At 39.0% G+C, this 23012-nt stretch overlaps 1 protein-coding gene across 2 annotated transcripts in view; it reads left to right on the plus strand.

The window, feature by feature from the left end:
- Positions 1 to 23012, plus strand: part of SPON1 (spondin 1) — a 207325-nt gene that overhangs the window by 2887 nt on the left and 181426 nt on the right. For both annotated transcript variants that reach the window (XM_075502086.1, XM_075502087.1), the window contains one exon: positions 4556 to 4662. In XM_075502086.1, coding sequence (XP_075358201.1) covers positions 4556 to 4662 — 107 coding nt within the window. Of the gene's footprint in view, positions 1 to 4555; positions 4663 to 23012 lie in introns of those variants that run through there.

Below are 23012 nucleotides of genomic sequence, written 5' to 3' on the forward strand. Positions count from 1 at the left end.
ACAATTATAAATGAGGTAGCAGCAGGGCTGAGGAGCCATCCTCTTTTCCTCCCTAATGTCTAACAAAGCAACAATGGCTCTGGGCTTCATGATGTCCCACAGAGGAGATGACATGACTGATTTCTAACATCCCATTTGGGACTCTTGATGGTGGAGCCCACAAGTGGCCTTCATCTGCCTGGTCTTTCAGGCTGCAATATTGTTGCCTCTCCCCTTGTGGAGAAGGCAGCCAAATGCATGCGGTGGGCTGGTCTTCCTGTAGTGTACCAGGTTTGTGGGCACACCATCCTGGGGCTGAGGCCCTCTCCTGCCTGCTGGTTAACTTAGACCTTGATGTAGCTGCTCCTGCTTCCACGGAAAGTCAAAGTTCCCATTGCATTCAAAGGGCACAAATGAGCCTTAAGTTTAGACGGTGTTACGGGGTAATGATCCTTGAAAGTACTCAGTCCTAGCTTTATTGATCTGTAGCGTTAGATTAATGATTGCATGAGATTTCCATGAAAAATTGTGTGTTTCATCCTATTAAAAATGTAAATGAAATTGCTTCTTAGAAAAGGTATTACTATGTCTGTTTCACGTACTAACATGTAATGTCCGTAGTTTCCCCTGTAATTTTCTGAAATTGTTATTCTGATGAAGAAAATGAGGATTTGACTAGTATAGTTCTTAGATATACCCTCTATGCAGATGCTGTTTCTGTTTTTAATGGAATTTCTACTTGTAGGTCTGTTCACCTTCTCAGTTTTCAAGGACAAGCTCAGTTAATGTTACACACTCCATGGCATTAGTTTGAGGACTTCTAAGGAACATTGAATCTTTTTCTTTCCATTTTTTTCTCCCCTCCAACATGCAAACACTCTTTTTGATACTTTACAAATAAACCCTCATTCTGTAAATATTTTAGCGATTCTCATGTTTCACAAATTATGGACAAAAGTAGATATTAAAAGTGTATTTGTTGGTACTTGTGCAATGTACAACACAGGATGTGCTGTAGCGTAGGATGTGGAAAGTCAGATTTCCTGCCTGAAAGCAAAGGAGCAATTGCTTTGATCACCCCACCTTTAGCTGGGGACACTGGGGAAAGAGGAGTGTGTTGAAAGTGTGTGCCAAAGTGCAACTTGTGAGGTAATTAGAGATTTGCCAGAGGGGATGGAAACAGACAAAAGTAACTGTTGATATGTAATCTTCCTTTTAAAGTAAAATCCTTGACTTTGAGACTTGCACTGAGATTTAATTTTACAGGAAGTTCATATTGTTCAGTGACATTAATTAATGTGAACACAGTGTGAGCAATACTCAGCTGTTCTTTAAAGCGGCAGAATTTAGCCCAAGAAGAACTCTCAACTCTTATGCAACAGGGAGTCGCTATCTCTTGTGAAAACCAGATGTAATCTGACAGCTTCCCACTGCTGCCTGTGCAATGCAAACCTCCTTCTTCTGTGCTGAAACAACCAGTCCGGAGCCAGTGACTACAGAACCGTCACCGTAACAAGGCTCTGTATTTAGGAGTGCTTCATATAAAGCCTTGCACTGCCATGTTATCTTAGCACACTGGATAGCTCAGAGAACTGACAGAAATCTTTTCAGCTCAGATGTTAGTGTTTGTTCTGGCCTAGCTCAGGGGTGACCAAAGCACGCATGCATCTTGGTGTCCTTAAGCTGAGGTTGCACGGACGCTTAAATCCCACGAGTCCACTCTGCTCCTGCGGGTCTTCACCCTCCCAGCCCCTCACTTGGTGTCCCACCGCTGGCAGAAGTGCTGCTGGGGCTGCACAGTGCAGCCACTTGGGGAAGGGACCCAGCTGAACTCTCCAGTTGGGGTTTTTGCTTTGTTTTACTTTTCAGCTGGATGTGTTCCCTCGTTCAGCTGACAGCACAGCTGCGTGGATGTGGCCGCTGCATGAGCAGTGCGGGGTGGGGGAGGGCAGGATCACTCATGTTGGAGGAAGCATGGATTTATTCTGGGTTAAAATGACTGTGCAACCACAGCATGAGTATCGCTAACCCCAGGCATTCAAAAACTATGAGTCAGGCTTTGGAATTATCTGCCCCCCCTCTCCCCCCCTCCCTTTTCTTTTTCCTCTGATGGCTTTTGTAGCATTTCAGATGTCCTCTATTTTATAGGTAGGTGTTTTCTTTAGAATTTTGAAAACTGTTTGGTTTGATATGTACATTTGTGAGGAAAATGATGAAAACTGTTGAGTCAATTCACAGCTGGATTCTCTGTTTGCTTGCATAAGTATTTAAGTATTTCTGGTGTAACCTTTTACTCATAGTGATTCAGACTTTTGAATTACATATAATATATGGAAAAATTTGTTGCATGTAAAAGACCTTTATGGCAATTAGTTTCTAGGAATCAGTGTTCAAGCAAGTGTAATGCGTTCATCCTTCTTGAGTTCAGCAGTGTGCTGTTCTCAGTTACTGCAACTGAGAGGCTGGCTGTGGATTTTCATTCAGATAGAGCTGCAAAAGTTTGCAAAATTGCACTAATACTACTAATTATTGGGCAGATAATGAATTAATGAATTGGAACAATACTAAGTAATCAGAAAAGTAATCAGAAATTTTAATGCTATTATGCTACTACTCAGTTCCTGTATATAAAATGTGAAAGTTTCTTTCTCCTCAAAAATGGTGAGGTTTAACCTCATAAAAAGGTTCCATGGAATGAAAAGTGTGCTGAAAATCTTGAGAGTTCCAGAGCTTGCTATTATGCCCATCACTACTCTAGATTTGTACAGGTGTTTGCAGGTGTACAGGTCTAAACATGGCACTTCCATTTCAATTTTTAACCTTTTGTGTCTCTCTCCAATCCTCCTTTTTTTCACATATAGTCAGAAAAGTTATGTATTGCTACAAACACCATGGTTTTTAGACCCAAATACAGCTGCATAATACTAGAAATCTTCAAATATCCTATCTTATATTTTTCCACTATTGAATTTCTAGATCAAAGAGCTGTCTATATGTTCCAAATTAACTCTGGACATATTCTGAAATCCATATCTTTTAAGGGCAATCTGTCATTTTTAGCGATGTCTTTCAACCCCTCACGGCCTATTTGTGGGAGAGGGAGTCTCTTGTGAATACTCTTCTATGAAACAGCATTGGTAGTTGCAATTTACTCATGAAAACGCTGTGGTCTTCAGTTTTTATTGTGCCAGTGAGGGTTTGAGAGTGCGACAAGTGTGCTACAAACAACACCATCTGTATTATGCTTAAAGTAAAAGCTACTTAAAAGTATTAGTAGTCCAGTTTTCTGTCTCTTTTCCTTTAATTCAAAAAGAATTTTCCCCTAAAATTTACCTCTGTTTCAGAAAAGGATTCCTGTAAGGTGTTGAAAAGGGTTCAGTAATTTTAGAACTCTCCCAAACGTCCTGCCTCAAAGATCTGCCTCATCCCATCTTTCTGACAGCGTTCAAAAGAGCCACAGTTGACGTAACTCAAGTGTTGCTGGGCGGTGCTTAGGTACTGATGTTAACAAATAGAAAAATCATATAAAGGTATCTTGCACTAGCAGAAAATGAGGGATGTCATCTTGATGCTGAGCGCGGTAAAATCAGATTAGTCATCATTACTTTATTTATTCACTGCTGGGGTCCAATGATGCCTTCCTGGTCAGAACTGGTGCGTGAAGAAGGGTGTTTTGCTGATGTGTAGGATGCTTTGGCAACCAGAGCTGGCAGCACAATCTTTAGAGTCAGCTTTAGCCATGAGTTTAATTTTGTGTCCTGTTCTGCCCTGAGGTTAAGGGAGAGGAAGGATAGTTTTAGAGTGACCATCAGCTGGAGTACTGTGTTAAGCTTTGGAACAGGCTGCCCAGGGAAGTGGTTGAGTCGCCATCCCTGGAGGTATTTAAAAGACGTTTGGATGAGGTGCTTAAGGACATGGTGTAGTGGTGGTCTTGATAGTGTTAGGTTTACGGTTGGACTCGATGATCTTAAAGGTCTTTTCCAACCTATATGATTCTGTGATTCTGTGAGTGTAGCTGAACTGGAGCAGGCAATATGGTCGTCTCGCTTTACAATTAAAGAAACTTTCTGTGTACTAAAATGCCTAGATCCTTGTCTATGCTCGGAGCAGGACAAAAGCTGAAGCCCAATATTCAGGAGATACTCCCTCATATTTAAAAAAAAACCAAAACAAACCCAACAACAACAAACAAAAACCAACCAAAAAAAACCCCTAAAGAAAAAAACTCCAAACATGTGTCCCTGCCCCCAAACCAAAAACAACAACAAAATAACCCTCCTGTAGATCTGAGCAGATTAGCAATCTGCTTTAAAAAAAAAAAAAAGGGGTATGTGTGTGGAAAAAAAATAGCTGAGGTGTATTTCACATCATGCCAGTGTTTTTCAGTTTATGTGGAAACTTGGACTGAACGTTTTTGTATTCTGGCTGGCTCTGCTCCATGTTGTTAGTGCTATAGCTTTTGTTAATACCAACTTAAAACACGCAGCTTTCAAGTTGAACTGTGAAATGATATGTAAGTGGCTGATTTCACGATTAGTATTACGTTTTCATTATTTCTCTGCTTATTATATTTCAGTGACACTTTCTGCTGCCACTCCTGCTTACTTTCGAGGATTCACATTGATTGCTCTCAAGGAAGGAAAAGAAGGTGACAAAGAAGATGACCATGCAGGAACTTTTCAGGTGAGAGAACTTTCTCTGATTTGTACCTCTAGGAGTCTTCCTTACTATATGCTTGGCGCAAAGGGAGATGTTATTTGCACAGCAGAATGCAGATTATGCTTAAGTAAGGATAAATATTTGTGGATGTTGACATGAGAACAACATAGCATATATTATATTCCATGCAACCTCTTCAAGAGGTCAAGGCTTTTGTACCTTCAGTTCAGCTTGCCTTCCCACATTCTTACAGTTAAACAGGAGCATCAGTTATTTGAACTAGAGCCTAGGTCACCTGAATTTGTTATCCAAAGTGAATATGAAAATTATTTTATTCACATTTTGCTTCTTGTATTTCTTTGCCTAGATATTTTTGTCCATTCAGATGTGGATTATGCCTCTGAGAAGTGTGTTTGCCACAGCTGTAATGACTGTTTTATCAGTCATAAATTAGATTCTGCTGGTTTTTTTGATGCTCAGTAGTACTTCACTTAATGAACACATTCAGTGGGATGAAATATTGTTTATCATTAGTAAAAGGATCAGAATCCAGAGCGATGATTCACAAAATAGTATTTGTAGCTATTTCAAGATCACATTGCATGAAAGGAATTTTGAAAATTGAGAATACACATCGTATTTATGAGAGTAGGTAGAAATTATGTAGGTTTGTTGATTCTCAGATGAGGTATTGTTTGCTATTTGACTTTCCAAACTTAGAAATACTGTCGAGTGATACTGGTTATATGGGTAATAATATTGATACTAATTTTAATAATGATTTATAGATAGAAGATTTCACTTGCCTCAGTGAAGCATTTCTATGTTTTTCAAGGGAAATACTCAAAAGTTCTGATTTTGGTGATTTACAAGGAGACAGAATTCAACTTAATCCTAGCATATCTTCCCGAAGCGTTTTCTGTTTTTTGTATATAGCAAATATGATGTACAAACTCAGTACGTATTTACCCTGTTTTCCTGTTGAGTTTGCCTAGAGGCCTCTTTCTGGTTTTCACACGTTTTGTAAGAAAATCTAGAACAAGTGAGAACTTATTTGATGTTGGAATAACTCCATCTTCCTTAAAATTAAACAATTTCCTAATATTATTTGGGAGAAATCTGATTAATATGGACAGTTTTTTTGTTTTTGGTTTTTTTTTTTTTTTTTAAATAAGCTAGCATTAAAGCATCAGCTAATGTTAGGAAGTAGAAATGACAGTGCTTCATCTATTTTAAAAGAAACTTGTCACCATTCATTTGTGTATTTCAGTTGTTAACATCTCTATAGCTGAGGCTAATGGGAAAGACTTGGCCTGAGTTTTGCCTTTATGGCCAGGCACATGTCTAACTCACTAAGCTTTGCTGAAGTACAGAGGAATTTTGAAGTAGCAGAGTGGGATGCAAATGGACATTCTATATAGATCAAAAAAAAGCCTAATGGATCTCGGTGGAGGGAAGATTGTTTAATTAGCTTTATTGTACGGATTGTAATTTGAAGTTGGTATTCTAATTGGCAGATGAGAGTTTCAAATTTTATGCATAACTAAGTTTGTATTTCTGTAGTACAGACAGTGCTCATTGTGCTCATCCTGTGTTAGCACCATTAACTGAAGTTCATTCAGTTAGTGCCTGCCAGTTCTGCCTGTGTTGATATGGATTTAAGATTCTTATTTAAGTATCCACTGAATGCTTACAGTGATAAATACCGATGTCTCTTGTATCATGGCTAGGTGCTAGTAACTAGAGGAGAAAAAAAGTTTAGTTCAAAGGTTTGCACTGTGTTTTTATTATCATGTGAAGATCCTAATGGTTGCTAAAAGGCTGTGCAGAGTAAGAAAAAACTGTGCGTACAATAACTTGCATACCACTTGCAGTTATGTACTTCTGGTGCTCAGATGGAGAATATGTTATTCAATTAATTACCTAGTGGAACAGAACTCCGTGAAAATTCCTTAATAGTAGCAAAAGACTAAATGCTACTTCTGGACTACTGGCATAAGCCTCCTCCTCCGTGAGGAGGCATATTTACTGTTCAAATATTAGCCAAAACAAAGCACGTGAATGTACTGCATGAAGCAGAGTGCTTCATTCATATTAGCAATATTCATATTGCTAATGCAGTATATATTCATATACTGCATATTCATATTTGCAGCATAACCAGGATAGAAAGAAACGAAAGTTGACCGAATAAGACATATGCTTTCCTCCCATGCCTCCGAGACTGTAAAACACCATATTTTCAAGCGTGTGAGCATCACTTTCAAATAATGAAGTATGGGTTGCAATGTCTTTCACGGGGAAAACCTGAATCCACACTCTGTACTCAGGTCAAGATCCCATTGGGGCTGTGGCTTCTGGTTTGCACAGCTACTGAGTGTTAAACTGATCAACAGGTGTAATGCCTCAAAGTACTGTAGAGGGGCATGTGCTAGAGTAGCAAGGTGTTAAATAAGGACTAACATGTCAGTGACTGATATGGACGTGGTACGCTCAGGCTGGAAAAAGATTGTTTTCAGTGGTCCCAGTCATGCTGCAGCAGGTCGAGTTCTGCGGCCCATTGCAAAGGATGAACGTGCAGTAAGTGGCTGCCATGAGCTCACCCTGCAGGGGCTTTGCTCTGCCTTTTACAACCTCCTCATGGCTCATTTACTCTTGTCTGACTCTGCAAGTCAGCAGGTATGGTCAGTCTTCATTAATCATTAAGCTGCAGGGTCTTGATCCTGTAAATAGCACAGCTGTTAAAATTCTTGGTTGGACAGGTATATTTTTCTGTACTTTTTTTGGTTACCTTTATACTTGCCATGGGGTAGAGACCTTTAGAGAAGTGTAGTTTGGACTCCACCATTCTAAATCTGTTTTCCTCTGAGAAAATTGAGACTTTAAAATCTGATTTTACTGTTTGTTTATTTAATACAGCCAAACTTCTTTTTCTTTGTCCTTGTAGACACCCAGGGCACAATTTGGCTTTAAAATAAACAAATCACATTGTCTCCCACAAACACACAAGCATATGTTAAATAGCTAAATTAAATATGGCTGGGGAACTGGAGATGCCAAATTCAGTCATAGAAGTTTGGGGATATAATAATACGGCTCTTACTTATGCCAGTGGTAATTGTACAACTCGGCGTGCAGTGCAGCACTCTGAAAGCTTTGGATACCATGTCCCATTGGCCTCTTTACACAAGCCATTCCCAACTGTTGTCATGCAGACTGCTGATCTTTCTCTTTTGTAATGTTTAGCAACAGTCTGCAAATTGTTTGAAGGCAAATTATACTCGAGGGCAACAATCAAGCACTGATTGACTATAGAACAGTATCTATACAGGCCATTTTAATCAACATATGTATGCAATGTAATAGATCTAGTCTGGTAAATAATGTAGAATAATGGAAATTTAGTGCTGACCCTCATCTCATCTATCTTCCTCAATCTCTGAGGAAGAATAAATATTCTAAGAAAATTCTTGGTGGATGTTTTCTCAATCTGTTCTGAAGAAGGGTTCAACAGCAACAAAAAATTCATCTCTCCGAGGCGCCTGTTCAAACACTTCAATGTATTATATTTTATAGAAAACGTAAGGAAAACTTTATAGAGCTTTTACTAATGTCTAAACTGAGTCTTCACTAATAGTGGTTAAATTGCTCTCTTATCAGATTATCTTCCTAAATTAAGAATTTTCTTGATACCTTATGAGACAGTTATCCTGAAGTTTCCCTTATTCTCTCTCCAATTTCACACACTCTCTACCTGTTTCTTATTAAAATTTTCATTGTAGGGCATCTTTTTTCAATTTTGCCATTTCCGCAGTCAAGTTGAGAGTTCAGTCTTATTTATATTCCCCAGAATTGTACACAACAGACAATCTGGACCGTCAGCATAAAATCATATAGAATTTAGATACAATAATCCTTTGGAGTATCATAATTGCTTCCCTCATCTTCATGCAGAATCCTCTAAGTGTATGCAGCTTGCCTTTATCGCAGGAGCATTTCAGTATTGTACTGAGCAGGTGGTCCACAATAAAGTCCTAAACCCTTTTCTGCATGTGTTGCTGCCTACGTTGTGGTTCCTCATTTTCTGTCTGTGCATTTTATTCCTTCTAAGTGTAGAGCTTTGTTCAATTTATCAAGAAAGTTCTGAACTACAATCCTATCCTTCAAAGTGCTCACCATTCCTCCAAAAATTGGTGCTATTTGTGGACTTTATAAATACGTACTTGACAATTATACAGTCAATATAAAATATTGTGTGCAAATGTGACTCAAAATTAGACACTTCTCTGTATTGTTTTGGCATAATCCGTTGTTAGATTCTTACGTTATGTCCGCTATTTTTGCGATAGTTTAGCGTTAAATGCATTCATCATAGTAGTGTTCCTGGAGGTGTCCTTTTGCCTTTCTTTGCTCTAGAGTGAATCAAGAAATTCTTAGTTTAGGTCACTGAATTTAATGACCCACCAGTGCAAAACCAATGTAAGAACATAAGCAGGCACGGCAGTAGCAAGAGTGAAGGTTTCATTAAAAGTATGGCATTTATAAAAGCTAGGGATGTGTGCTGAAGAAGAAACATTTAAGGAAAATTGGAGTAGTAGTGAGATAAGTAAAGTAAGTGGTCCTTTATTCCAAGTCCTCCTTCTCTAGGTTTACCCTGAAACAATAGCCCCAAACATTGCCTTTGGGTTTGAAGACATGCTCACTGGTGACCATTTCTTTTGATGCTGTTTAGCTGACTGATGTGCTTACCAACGCTTTTAGATTAAAAGGTATTTTTACAAGCTCTTAGAAAGCAGTTCCTCAATTGCTGTGTTCCAGCATTTTATAGGAATCTTACATCTTTTTAAGCAGTTGATATACTGCATTTTCAAAGAAGCAGTCTTAAAAGGCTTTTAGCTGTGTCTCATGATTTATTACTACTTGTGTTTATAAGCAAAGTTTGTTTATGTATTTTTTTAAATTAATGACTGCAATTATTTATTAAGCTTTTTATATTAAAAATTAAGCTATGGTTATGTAATCTTGATGTTGCACTCAACTTGTATGTATTTTTTTTTTAACCTTATATCCCAATATAAGCACATCAGGCTACTTAGTAAATGGCTTATTCTGAGATGTATGAAATGGTGTAGTTTTGTTTAACAAGTGTTCAGAACTTTCAAGTATTTTGCTCACGTTTGCATTCTCTACATTCCCTTTCCCACCATCTTATCACTGAAACAGAGTCTGTCATCTTACTGCTTATAAGCATATGAAAGTAATGCATTTTTACTCTGATTTGATGTGAAATGTTCCATCACCAATGGTTTGCAAATCAGTGGGGATGAATTTTCAGTTCATAGTGAAACCACATAGTTCAGGTTTCTTAGTAAAGCTTCCTTACACTAGCGGATGAAAACAACGTTCCTACCTAATTAAAATTTCAAATTTTAAAAATTCTTCAGGGTTTTCATGAAGGAGGGCTGAGACATTACAAGTAGGAAACATAATCCCCAAGTGACATATGATGGGGGGGGGGGGGTGGAAGAATGGACACTAACTATTTACTTGTGGCTTTAAACTTAGTAATTATGTGGCCATGACATTATATACCTTCTTTACATTTCTCAAACAGAAAAGAATACAAAGCTGTCTACATTGGTTTCAAAGAGAAACAGATGCTGTATCTCTAAAAAGGGGGGGAATGCATTTGCAGCCAAACCCCGAAATGAAAATTCTCTTTCTGAAGTATTGATCAACAGTTCTACTATCAGCAGGAGATAAATCAATGTGAAATAGCTGTACACAGTCATTAAATTAATGATCCAAAGCTATAATTACAGCAGTATGTTAAATATGAAAGAATCAGAATATGCCAGGTATATGGTTTGGAGACTGAGAAGGTAGAGATGAATTCTGAGTCTGTAAAATTTAAGTCTCCTGGTCTTTTGCATTTGCAAGAGTACTCCTGAATTTTCTTTCTATAAGAATCATTGCATATATTATAATAGACAGAAAAAAGTAATAATTTTATAATGGTAAAACAAGCTCTAGTTCACCTTTCCTGTAAGGTGGAATTGATTGTCCTTGATGAAAACTTTCACATGTTTTTCTAGAACTCTCTGACTTCCATATCATGATACTAGGGACTAAATATAAGCTTAAAAAAAAAAAAGAAAAAAGGTACCTGCCACAGCCAATTCTAGCATTAATTGGAAAATGTGAACACTTTGAATGAGAGTAAATACAAAAATCTCCAGTACACTGGAGAAACCTTAACCTGAACCACTTATTGGCAGGGTTTTGGTGAAAAACTGTGTGAGGAGATAGTTATGTCTTGCTTCAGACAGTAAAAGATAATCATTTAAAATGAGAGTGATGAGCACCACGAACTTGCAGAAGAGAAACAGCCCTGTGATAGTGATTATTTGCTGCTAATGAGTTTGTAGAAAAAGCAAACTAGATTCTGACCATGTCGGGGTTTTTGCACCCTTCCTTTACATTTATTTTGTTCTGGTTTGAGCTTGTGTTATGAATGAGGCAAAAATTTTTATATTGTAACATTGCCCACTTTTTGCATATACTAAATGTTGGCTTGTTATACCTTGGGAACTCCCTCAACTCATTGTATACATAGTTGCCGTGTCTTTTAGAATTAATTATTGAAACCATAAAATCTCACAGCCAAAATCAGAAAATTTAAGAAATTTCTGAATACTGCTTTGTTATGTATTTTGTTATAGTGGATCTCTGAAGTACTAGCTAACACACATTTACGAAGAGGAAATAAATATTAAATCGTACTTGCTTGCAATGTAACTTGGTTCACTACTGAACAAACTCAACTCTGCGAGTTTTCATGTAGCTTCCTGGTTTATCATGTAATAGGGAGAGAGCCAAGATACTTTCTGTGAAAGCCCTCTGGGATTTATGTGGCCCAGACTCTTCCACCATGAATGCTGGGAGGATGAGAGTCAACAGGTACAAGCTGAAACAAGGCAGGGTAAGAACAGATATAAGGAAGAACTTTTTCTCTACGAGGACAGTCAAGCAGTGGCAAAGATTGCCCAGAGAAGACTGTGCAGTCTCCACTCTTGGAGGGTTTGAAGGCTTCCCTGGATACAAATATTTGTATTTCTAGTAATGTATTTTGATAATTGGAGTTATGAACAGATGCCAACACATACAGGACTACCCAGTCTCCAGTACATACATTGTCCCATCCTGTTACACTCAGTCTGTAGTGTGACACGTGTACAAACTTTCTCTTACATGGGCATTTGAATCAATCTGAACAAGTTCATAACCATTGATTTCACATTGAAAAACTTGCCTGTACGTACCTTGGGGCTAAATATTCATACCCTGAACATTCAAACCAGAGACCTCTTTCCTCCAGCCCCTCTTTGATAAGGCATACTCACACTGATGGGAGATTGATTGTGTAACCCTGACTTCCTCTCAACCAGCTTAATTTTAAATATAATGGAGTGCCTTTTGTAAGGGTTTTCTTGCTGTGTCACTACCATCACTTTTAAAACTTGAAATTCTTTTTTATTTTATTTATTTGGCTTTAGTGTCTCTTCTGCTTACTTGTTTTTTATTTCTTTGCCCTTTTCCTGTCTCTCTGCTTGGCTGTGGAAAAGATCATCTAGTTTCTGGTCATGTAGTTTTTAGTCCTCTTTCTTTGTTTAATCTCATCTTATTTATTCTCTTTATATCTAATTTTTTTTCTTTCTTTTTTTTTTTTTTTGGCTGCTGGGGTAATGCTCTTTCTTGAGAATGACTTCAAATGATGATTGTGTCACAGTAACAGCTTATGTTTTTTGGAAAGGGTTGTGCCTAAAGAAATGTTTTATTTCTTGATGTTTCAAGTTCTGCTTTAAAACAAACCAACAAAAAAACCCCACCCCCTGCCCTAAAATCCCCCAAACCAAAACCAGGAAGCATGCCTCTTGAGATATATTAGCTAAAACTCCCGACTCCTTTTCAGACCCAAGGCTTATCAGGGTCAGGTTTTCTCAAGTCTAACTTCTGCCCTGCCTTGCAGTCTGCCAATGCATGCAACCTACCTATGCGGTGCCAGACTACGTCATGGTAAGATATCAGAATTGCCTAGTTAAATCTGTTAAAAAAGAATATCTACTAGTTTATTCTGTTCCTTGGATTAGCACTAAACTGCAAGACTTTCTGGTTCTGAGAGGCTCCCAAAGAGGCCTATTAGACAATTGTTTCCTAGAATTTCGTACTGACACTTAACAAATCAACTCCACTCTGTGGGAAGAAGTAAAGAGAGGAAACGACACTGGAAGCGCTGTCCCTTTCTGCCTTGGAAATTCCAGTCTGCTCTTCAGACACTTCAGCATTGGGAGTGTCCTTCTGTGCCTTTTGGGACTTGGAACCATTTTACGCCTCACAAGGTTTCTCTGTTCAGGTCTTGCTTCCAGACTCGAGGCCAGTTTTGCATTTGCAATTATTTCATTCAGAGCCAAAGTCTAGTTCTGGGAGTGCAGATCCCACTAACTCTCCTTTGTCAATCAGTAGAAGCTGTATGTTCCTCCCCTGGGCAGCGTTTCAGGGGATACATCCACCTCAGTGACTCTAAAGGAACGTATTTCAAATATCCCTTTTCTCCAGCCCATGTAATCTACCTAACTCATTGTTACTGCAGTGTTAGATACTCTTTCTTCAGATGGCAACTCACCTGGGCCAGAAATTTTAGGAAAGACATTTAACCCTCTGGCAACAGCCAGATGCTTTACAGTTACCATAGGGTAACTGTCATGGGTTTTTTTTATAACTCTAGATGTATGTAGGCTCTGAGTTCATTGAAGCGTCTGTTCAGCATCTCTTTCTTCATTCATAATGTTGCTATCAGGCTTTCCTTCCTAGATTTCCCTTTCGGTCTCCTCATTATTTACCAGCTTCATCTAAGGCACTCATCAATTACTCTAGATTCTTTGTGTCTCTGCTGAGAAAGATCAGTACTCTTATCTCATTAGCTCCTATTATACTTCTTTAATGCTCCAAGAATTACCTCTGATGCAGTTATTTGCCATTCTGCAGCATCAGAAAACCTTCAGTGTGTCAGTTCCAATCAACAGAACCTTAGAGCAAGTGTCTGTTCTTTGCACTTCCACTTTACATCGGGTTACAAAGCTTTTATCGGGTATTGCCTACTGATCTGGACTTCTTCAGCTATCACTGCCTGTAATCCTAACTATGATAGCTATGGATCTGGACAACCATGCTACCCCATAATGACACAGGGCTTTTAAAAGGAAGGGTTATTCTGGGGAAACGTGCTTATTCTGACATTTCTCTCCAAATGAGCACTGCCGGCTACCAGACTACAATGACTAGACTATAAACATACAGAATTATGTCTGTACTTGAAAGTCTTTTCTCGTAATGTGCTTTCTTTTCCCTTCAAGTGATTTGGGGCGGGGGAGTGAGGGAGGTGTGGGTGAAGATGATGATAAAGGCTGTGGCTCAACTCGAGAGTTTCTCCAGGCTACGTGGACTTTTCTGCTACTTTAAGAAAATCCTGCTGTCACTCTGGACTTTTGAGGAAGGTACACATACGGCAGTAGAAAGTTTCCCAGTTAAATTTAAATGGTCGTCTGTCTTCTTTTTTTCCCCTGCAGTGTCTTCAGAGAGGTTCTGGCGACTTAGAAATGGAATGGCTCTTTTAAATTCAGGTTTTTACCTACCTGGCTAGTTCATGAATGCCTGTTGTAGGCTAAATCCTTCCTCCAGGCTTCACAGTCAAGTGAGGCAAGTCAGTTCTCACCACAACTCACTGCTGAATTAATTGCTGCCAGACTAAATGTACTGCTTGCTATGCCAGTTGTCTTGAGAACTACTTTCTGAATTCAGAAGGCAATTTTGCATTACCGAAGTGACAATATATTTAGCTTTCGCTATTCTAGGATGCATGTGTACCCTTCTTAGACCTAGATGCAGTCCAACCTGACAGTCCTCCTCCTTTACAACTGTTCCTCTTCTAATGATGGTAGGGACCTCTCAGTGTTTGCAAAGGGATACTGTTTCAACTTCCGTTGCTGTCCTGAACAGTTGTAATTGATTATTCTCTTTGCTGTGATAGCTCTTTCTCATGACCTAAGAACCCAGGATCATTAGTCATCTGTTCACAGTGTATTTACTCTACATCAGAATGATGCAAGATCTGGTCAGGGAAACGACCATATCTTTTGATTCTGGTGCATTCAACATGTTTGCCTTTTGGTGCTTTATCCTAATATACCTTCCTAGATGTTTTTAGTCATTTCATTTCATGCAGTCATGAATGGAAACCCGTAATGATTTCCTCAGAATGATACACAAGGACTCGTACAACTGAAAAATGTATCTTCTCATCCTAAACACATCAGATGTTTTGCTTCAATGCTAGTCTTTTCTCAAGAGACTTTGCAGACATGTTTCTGATTAGGATACTTGATTTTCTTTGGTTTATTTTCTCTGAAAACTGTATGGTAAGGCCAGGATGTAGCTTTAAGGAGTGTTCTTTCCCTGACCTGGTTGAGACTATTTGGAGTCCTAGACCAAAAAGCTGTATAACGTTGCTTTTCCTCTCACACATACTCTTGCAGAACTCCAGGAACTCTTCTCATCCAGCATGATGCTGGATCGCTTCAATGTAAAGTGACCTTGTTCATCCCCGGTTTGTGAAGTCTGGGATTATAAGGATATCATTAACTGAAAGTACTTATACAGAAGGATCTCTTCAGAGGTACGGACCAAGTTCAGTCATCAGAATTTTTCCTGGTCTGTCACCCCACATCCCGATTCTCTCCAATTGCTTGCTATCTGCCTCAGCCTCTGCTTAATGGTCACCTGAACGCTATCTCCTTCCATTAGCGTAAAGCCCTGCCAGAGAGGTTCTCAGTGCTCATCCGCTATATGACTATAATTTTTCAAAGGCCTCCTGAGGCACTGCCCCGGTGAGCAGTGCCACCAGTGAGAGCTGTATTCAGTCCTGTCTGTTCTCCTGCGACCTTTCTGTTACCCACTAGCACTGGTCCCAGCCTGCCCCCTGCATCTCGGTCTGCTTGGATTTCCTGACTGCGGTCATCACTGCTATGAGTCATACTTTTATAGATGATTTTTTATCTGCTCAATTGTTCTCTGACAGAATTGCCCTGGTACCTGTGCAAGACTGTCATCTTAATCAGTAGACAAAGCCAGGAGATTTGGCTTTTGCTTTAAGCAGGAGATAAGGTTATCTCTGCTTCCCCCCTTCCCTGACTTGCTCCTTTAGTTCTGAGACCTTAATTAATATAAGGAGAGCTCTTGCCTTCTACATTGGCTGAAGCAGGTCCTCTCATTTTTTGGTATCTCTAGCAGGGAGACACCAGGGAACAGCCTTAAGCAGATACGGTCTCACCACTGAAACCACTTCTGAGTTATTTCTCAAGCCATGGTATGGATGTTTCCATCCTAGAGAGCATTAGGACAGCTACTTACTTATAGGACTGACTTACAGGAGCTTGACTTACTGATCAAGCACTACAAAATCAAGGATATATCTAGAAATAATGCACCACTTGCTAGTATAGTTATGCAGTTTTGTTTTCTGAAATGATTCTTGACTCCTATTTCAAGTAATTGTGCTTGCGGAAGGACCTGTTGCTGGGTATCGCCCATGTTGGAAATCTGCATATCAACAATCATTGAAAGGGGACAGAAAAGTTACTTGTGAGTAACTACGTTCCTCAAAGGTGGGTTGCATTTTTTTTTTTTAAACTCTGTATCTCCAACCATCGCCCCTTCTGCTCTGTTTTGTCTCCCTTTTCAGTTGCTGTAAAAGAAACTGAAAATCATGTGTTCCACTTTGCTCTTCGCATGGCTGTATAAGGGGCAGGATATGAATGTACCCTACACGTACTGCAAAAGCAGAATCTTCTGGCTTAGGTACTTCTGATTTCACTTGATATAGGCAAGTGAGTACATAATAAATACCTATATAGGCAAGACGTTTCAAGTTACCATTATTACTGGTAACCCATTTAATTTTATCTATAAAGAAAAAAATTATTTTAGCAAATAATTTCCCAAGCAGTATTTGCTGGACAATATTTTCTATTTTTTATGCATAGTTACTTTTGACTATTAAAACAGCAGCTTATTAAAATTAATTTTCATATGAAAATAAATCAAGAATAGCAAAGAAATTCCTGATCCAGTTGCACAAAAGCTAATGTTTGGCTCTTGAGAACGCTTTTCATAGTACTCAGTAATTAGAAAGGGAAATTCCCTGCTGGTATAGAGCTACCATTTTGTTCCCCATTCCCTGCATTGTCACTGTGGGTAGGGTTATTATGCAATCTCTGGCAAGTTCATCCTACCAGACTGCTTACTAATTTGTAGGCTGTAGGTGTAAATTGAAAAGCCTTCATCCTGCTTCTGTTTACTTCACAGATTGAACTGGGCTCCAATTATTCTCATCTATGTGAATTGAGGCACTGTTGTTGCTCTTGCCTCTTTTTTTTCCTTGTGGGTGGGCATAGCTCATTTGGACCTGCATTTCTTTTCAAAAGAAACATTTAAAAGAATGTGTTTGTAAGAAGTAGTTTTAGTACTTACTGTTCTATAACTTTAATGATTATATATCTTGATACAGTCAGTAGTGTAGTAGAGGTTCCTTAGGGCATTGCCAGTGTTTATTCATGATTTGTCAGGCACACATCAGGGTTTTGTTCTCTTGAAACGAATTTAATTTTTTTTTTTTTTAAAATTCCAATTGTATGAGTAAAGCTGACTCTGCTTGTATGGGAGGCTTAATTATACCTGATGTTGCTCGGTTTAGCCTGTTTGTCACAAACTTATTTTAGCTAACCTACTGCTTTTTAAAGAGGAGGAAAACAAGAGAAGGGGAGAGAGGGGACATGAAGTAGCAAACAAATGCTGAAAATGGAGAAATACCTTACACTGCAATCTCTGTTGAGCAATAGGTCACTTTCATAGGAAAATTAGCTACCTATTTTATACTATTAATAGAAGAATGCTTTCTGGGAGCTTCAGGGGAGGTATTTTAAATGGTTGCTAAGGCAGCAGTTTGCCTCTTATTGGTGGTCCTTTTGCTCTGGCCTCTCTGAACATGATAGTGTGGGAATCCCAGATGTAGGAATAAAGCAAGAACCTGCAGTTCGTAAATTGCCCCCCACGTTAATTCTACCTGTTAAGAAAATCCATTGTGATAAATCCACACATTGTGATAAATCCCAGTATTATTAAGATAATCATAAATGTTTTCTGTATTTGTTGCGTGCATAGGATCAGTATTTTTTTGGCTATGCAAAGTTTCTTGTCTTCCTTTGAGATTCTTTCAGTAACCTAGTTTTATTATCCATAAAGGTTATACAAAGTACTTAGATGAATTAGAATTGGGTTATGATATATTTAGACAGTGGGGATTATATAATAGCTTTAGCTTCAAATACAGTGTGTTCCAAACAATAATTTGGAACTTTTTCGTAGAGGTTGTGTAAGATTTCTATAAAGGATGAAAAAGACCTGTATGCTACCTACTCAAAACTCTCTGTATATTAATCTAATTTTTTCTTTTAGTTCATCTGATGCTCACCAGCTCATCTGATTACAGTAGCTGAAAAATGTATAAAACTCACATAATAAACAACCAGCTTTGTATGTGTTGCAGATGTTATGCAAGTGCCAGCTTCCACAGAAAGAACATAGTGTACATCACAATATGTTCTTGGGTTTCTAAACCCATTTGCCTCTAACTGCTGACTACGAAAAAGATTTGGCCTTTCTTTTTGGGAATAACAAACCTGATACAACCTATGTGAAAGCCAGTCTTGGAGTATGGCCATTTCTGTTCATATTTTTACATCCATACACATCATGTACAAAAAAATTAGTTTATGCCTGAGTCAAATAAGCCATAATGACATAAATATGGGAAGGAACATTGCAAGATTAAAAATATGGTAAACATATAAAGGCAGGATAAAATGCTGAACTCACTGCTGTTAAGATATGTGACTCTTGATACATGCCTCTTGTATGAATTTAGAGAAATGATGACTAATTTTTTTCTCCAATTAAATTTACTGAATCTTGTCCTAATGATTTTCTGTTGTCAGTGCTACCAGATTTGCATTTATATCTATGGGTATAATACAGCTTTCAAATGTGCTTTTATATGGCCTTTCTGCTGAAGATTTCAAAGCTTTTGCATAAATTAAATTCTATAAACTTTTTTGTAGAATGTGGATTTATCATATCTGCTTTACGGAAGAGTAAACGTTGAAGCAACTTACTCAAGGTCACATATCACACTTTAGTCACAATTAAACTTCCGTAATTCTGCTCTTCGCATACAATGTTTGCCTCCCAAGTCAGGAATGTTTAAATAGTCGTCTTTCTTCTTGCATGTAAATACTGTCCATGTATGAAATAACAAATGTTTGTAAAATGTATAACATTCCAACCGTGAGTGTAAAACATAACATGGGGATTTTAAAATATTGGGAACGCAGTCTAATTCTGTCTGTACGGTGGGGTCCCTAAAAACTATTCCAGTAATGGTAGCTATTGTGCTGGTATGTATCAGAAAGATAAGCAAGTCCTTCTCGCTACAGGATTAACATGACAAAGCCCCTCCAAATACTCTCTTACTTAGCACTCTAGGCTTAGTCACTTAAACCAATAAATGGGTTTGGATCCATCCTATGTTTTAGTTCTTCCTGTTGCTGGCACAGAAGCAGCATTAACATGTGTTTTGGATTAGTAAACTGGATGGTGTAATGCCTACTGAGCTCTGTATAATATGGAAGTATTATGTGTTTAAAAAAAAAGAAGTTAAAATAATCCCAGAAGTAATAAGCGTCTCATCTATGATTCCTGGCCTTTAATACTTTTCTAATTACATGGTTCATATTCTGGAGATAAGCTGTCATTTATCAAGTGTTGGTATCTCCTGCAAATTAATTTTTCCTTTATATGTGGCTGAATTTCTGACCATCAGAAGTTGTTCTTCCCTTTTTTGAGCCAGGTTTTTTTCCTACTTCTTTGTTAAAGTTGTTTTGCAGTCACATACCTCATAGGATTGTTTTCTCAAGTACCTGTGCAAAATTTGTAACATTAGTCTGCAAAAGACGTAAAAGCACAGAAAAGTAACTGATCCAGAGTGCTGACTTTGAGCTTTATACAGCTTTTAATTGAAATTTATTGAGAATAATTGAAAATAACATTGAAACTACCAAATGTAAGTCTCTGAATAGACACTGGTGTGACTGGTTGTCCATAACCACTGAGGTAGATTTCCCATATCACCAAAATTCAGCTTTAGAAGTGAAAGATGGTTGAGACTTCTCATGAGCTAGAGATGACCTGCTGGACCATATTTAGTTTCTGCAGTGAAAATCTCTGTTATTTTTAGTGCTTCCATGCTCACGTTCTGCAAATGTTTACATAGGTTAGACTATTTGTGTCACTTACGTTGAAATTACAGGATTTGGGGTACATTCTGTTCTCGGATGAAAGCTTTCATAGTTATATGCTCCAGATTCTTACATGGGAATCTAGAAGAAAGGGACAGCTGTTTATATTCCTACATACCAACACTACATCAGTTTAAGAGAAGATGGTATTGTCTGGACTTATTTGGTGCTGCACTTAATTTTTTCATTATACTTATTTCTTACGGGCCCCCCTCCCAAATATGCATAGTCATGTGACTGAAAGAAGCTTTGTTCGAGGTTGGAAAAAGTATCTGTAGCAGATTAAGTGTAGTAAACAACCACAAGGAAGGGAAAGAAACATTTTGTCATACACATCAAAAATCATAAACAGAAATTCATTTACTGTCTACTTCATATAATCATAGAACAGCGTAGGTTGGAAGGGACCTTGAAAGATCATCTGGTCCAGCCTTTCGTAGGAAAGGGAGCCTGGATGATTATCTAGCACCTTGTCCAACCTCATCTTGAAAGCCTCCAGTGAAGGGAGCTCTACCACACCCCTGGGGAGGTTGTTCCAGTGATTGATCTCACTGTAAAAATTTTTTTTCCTGTATCAAGATGAAACCTCTCCTGGTGTAACTCGTACCCATTGCCCCTTGTCTTCTCCATTTGGCTCCTTGTGAAGAGAGAGCCTCTGTCCTATTTGTAGCCGCTCTTTAAGAATTGGAGTACTGTGATGAGATCCTCCCTGAGCCTTCACTTCTCCAGGGGGAGAAGTGGGAGGAGACCTAAGTCCTTCAGCCTTTCCTCATAAGGCAGGTTCTCTAGCCCTTTCATCATCTTCGTGGCCTTTCTTTGGACCCTCTCCCATCTGTCTGCTTCTTTCTTGAATTGTTGGGACCAGAACTGGACACATTATTCCAGGTGGGGCCTGACAAATGTGGAGTGGAGTGGTATGATCACATCGCTGTGTCTGCTAGTAATGCCCCTGAAGATGCAGCCCGGGATCCAATTTGCCTCTGCTGCTGCAGCGGCACACTGCTGACTCGTGTTCAGCTCGGGACCCTCAGGTGCCTTTCAGCAAGCCTGCTCCCCAGCCATACAGATCCTAGCCTGTACTGGGCTCTTTGGTTATGTCATCCCAGGTGCAGGATGCACTTGTTAAACTTCATACAGTTCTTGCTTGCCCAGTCTTCTAGCCTTGCTTGCCCACTCTTCCAGCCTGTCAATGTCTCTCTCTAAGATGGCCCTCCCTTCTGACGTGTCCACCTCACCACCCAGTTTAGTGTCATCAGCGAACTTGGTGAGGGTGCTTTCAATCCCATCATCCAGATAAATTATGAAGATATTGAGCAGCGTGGGGTTCAGTATTGATACTTGTCACTCTGTATATTCCGTATTATGAGATTCTCATGTAATTCTGTCTGCCACTAAGAAAAAGTTAATATATATTTAAAAACCCCAAAACTTATTTGACTGTTATTTTGCAATTTTAGAACTTTTAATGCAAAAAACTGTAGAAGTTGCTCCTGTTTGTTTTCTTGATATCTTAATTGCTTGTCTTCACTTTCCTGTTAAAAGTCTTCAGGGAAGCGTGGAAGGACCTGAGCCTGATGTCTCCCCTTTGCTAGAAGCTCTCATCATTGACATCTATTAAAACGTAGCTAGAGTTGTGAAGTCAATACAGCAATGGCAAGCCCACGTGCTACTTTGCAACTTCACTTATGGCTAGAATCGACCGTGTGAATTAAGCCCTTCAGTATTGTCGTGGTTTAGCCCCAGCCGGCAACTAAGCACCACGCAGCCGCTCGCTCACTCCCCCCCGCTGGGATGGGGGAGGGAATCGGAAGAGTAAAAGCAAGAAAACTTGAGGGTTGAGATAAAAACAGTTTAATAGGTAAAGCAAAAGCCACGCACGCAAGCGAAGCAAAGCAAGGAATTCATTCACTACTTCCCATGGGCAGGCAGGTGTTCAGCCATCTCCAGGAAAGCAGGGCTCCATCACCCGTAACGGTGACTTAGGAAGACAAACGCCATCACTCTGAATGTCCCCCCTTCCTTTCTCTTCCCCAGCTTTATATACTGAGCATGACGCCATATGGTATGGAATAGCCCTTTGGCCAGTTTGGATCAACTGTCCTGGCTGTGTCCCCTCCCAGCTTCTTGTGCACCTGGCAGAGCACGGGAAGCTGAAAAGTCCTTGACCAGTGCAGCAACAACTAAAACATCTCTGTATTATCAACACTGTTTTCAGCACAAATCCAAAACTTAGCCCCATACCAGCCACTATAAAGACAATTAACTCTATCTCAGCTGAAACCAGGACAAGTATACTCATAAATAGCGTACATCATGCTGAAGTGCACAAGATGAGCACAAAAGCGCTGTGGTTCTCATCTGTCTGTATCTATCCATTTCCAGTTCCTGTGTGCTGCCATTTAAACTCTCTGTAGAGTTACTATTCTTCTGTGTCCATTTCCATAGAAATATCTAAATCTTTATCTCTTTGAAAAGCCTGAATGAGAGCACATATAGGTGAAGGGACCTCAGTTTTGTCAGTCTTTTCAGATGGCTCTTAGAAGTGCAGTAAAAGGGCGTCATCTCTTTTATGCCTTGGAAAATTGATTGTTTGCCAAAGGGAAAGTGAATGCTTCACGCTTTGTGCATAACACCTTTGCAGCTGCCTTTTGCCTCATAACTATTGCTATCTCTTCATATTCAAATGACCAGGATAATGTGGGAGCTGAATACAAAGAATAAGGTTTCAAGATTTCTCAGAACCATGCGTAATATCAATCTACAAATAAATAGAAGGTGTATATCTTGTGACTATCCAACTATTAGTAGCACATGAACAATAGTACTGTGAGTGTATTGAAGACAGTTTTGATCAGCAGCAGAAAGTACAGGCAATTTTGCCCGCTTTGCGATTAATGTTACTGTTTT

This window comes from Mycteria americana, chromosome 5, assembly GCF_035582795.1.
Source record: "Mycteria americana isolate JAX WOST 10 ecotype Jacksonville Zoo and Gardens chromosome 5, USCA_MyAme_1.0, whole genome shotgun sequence".
NCBI classification, from domain to species: domain Eukaryota; kingdom Metazoa; phylum Chordata; class Aves; order Ciconiiformes; family Ciconiidae; genus Mycteria; species Mycteria americana.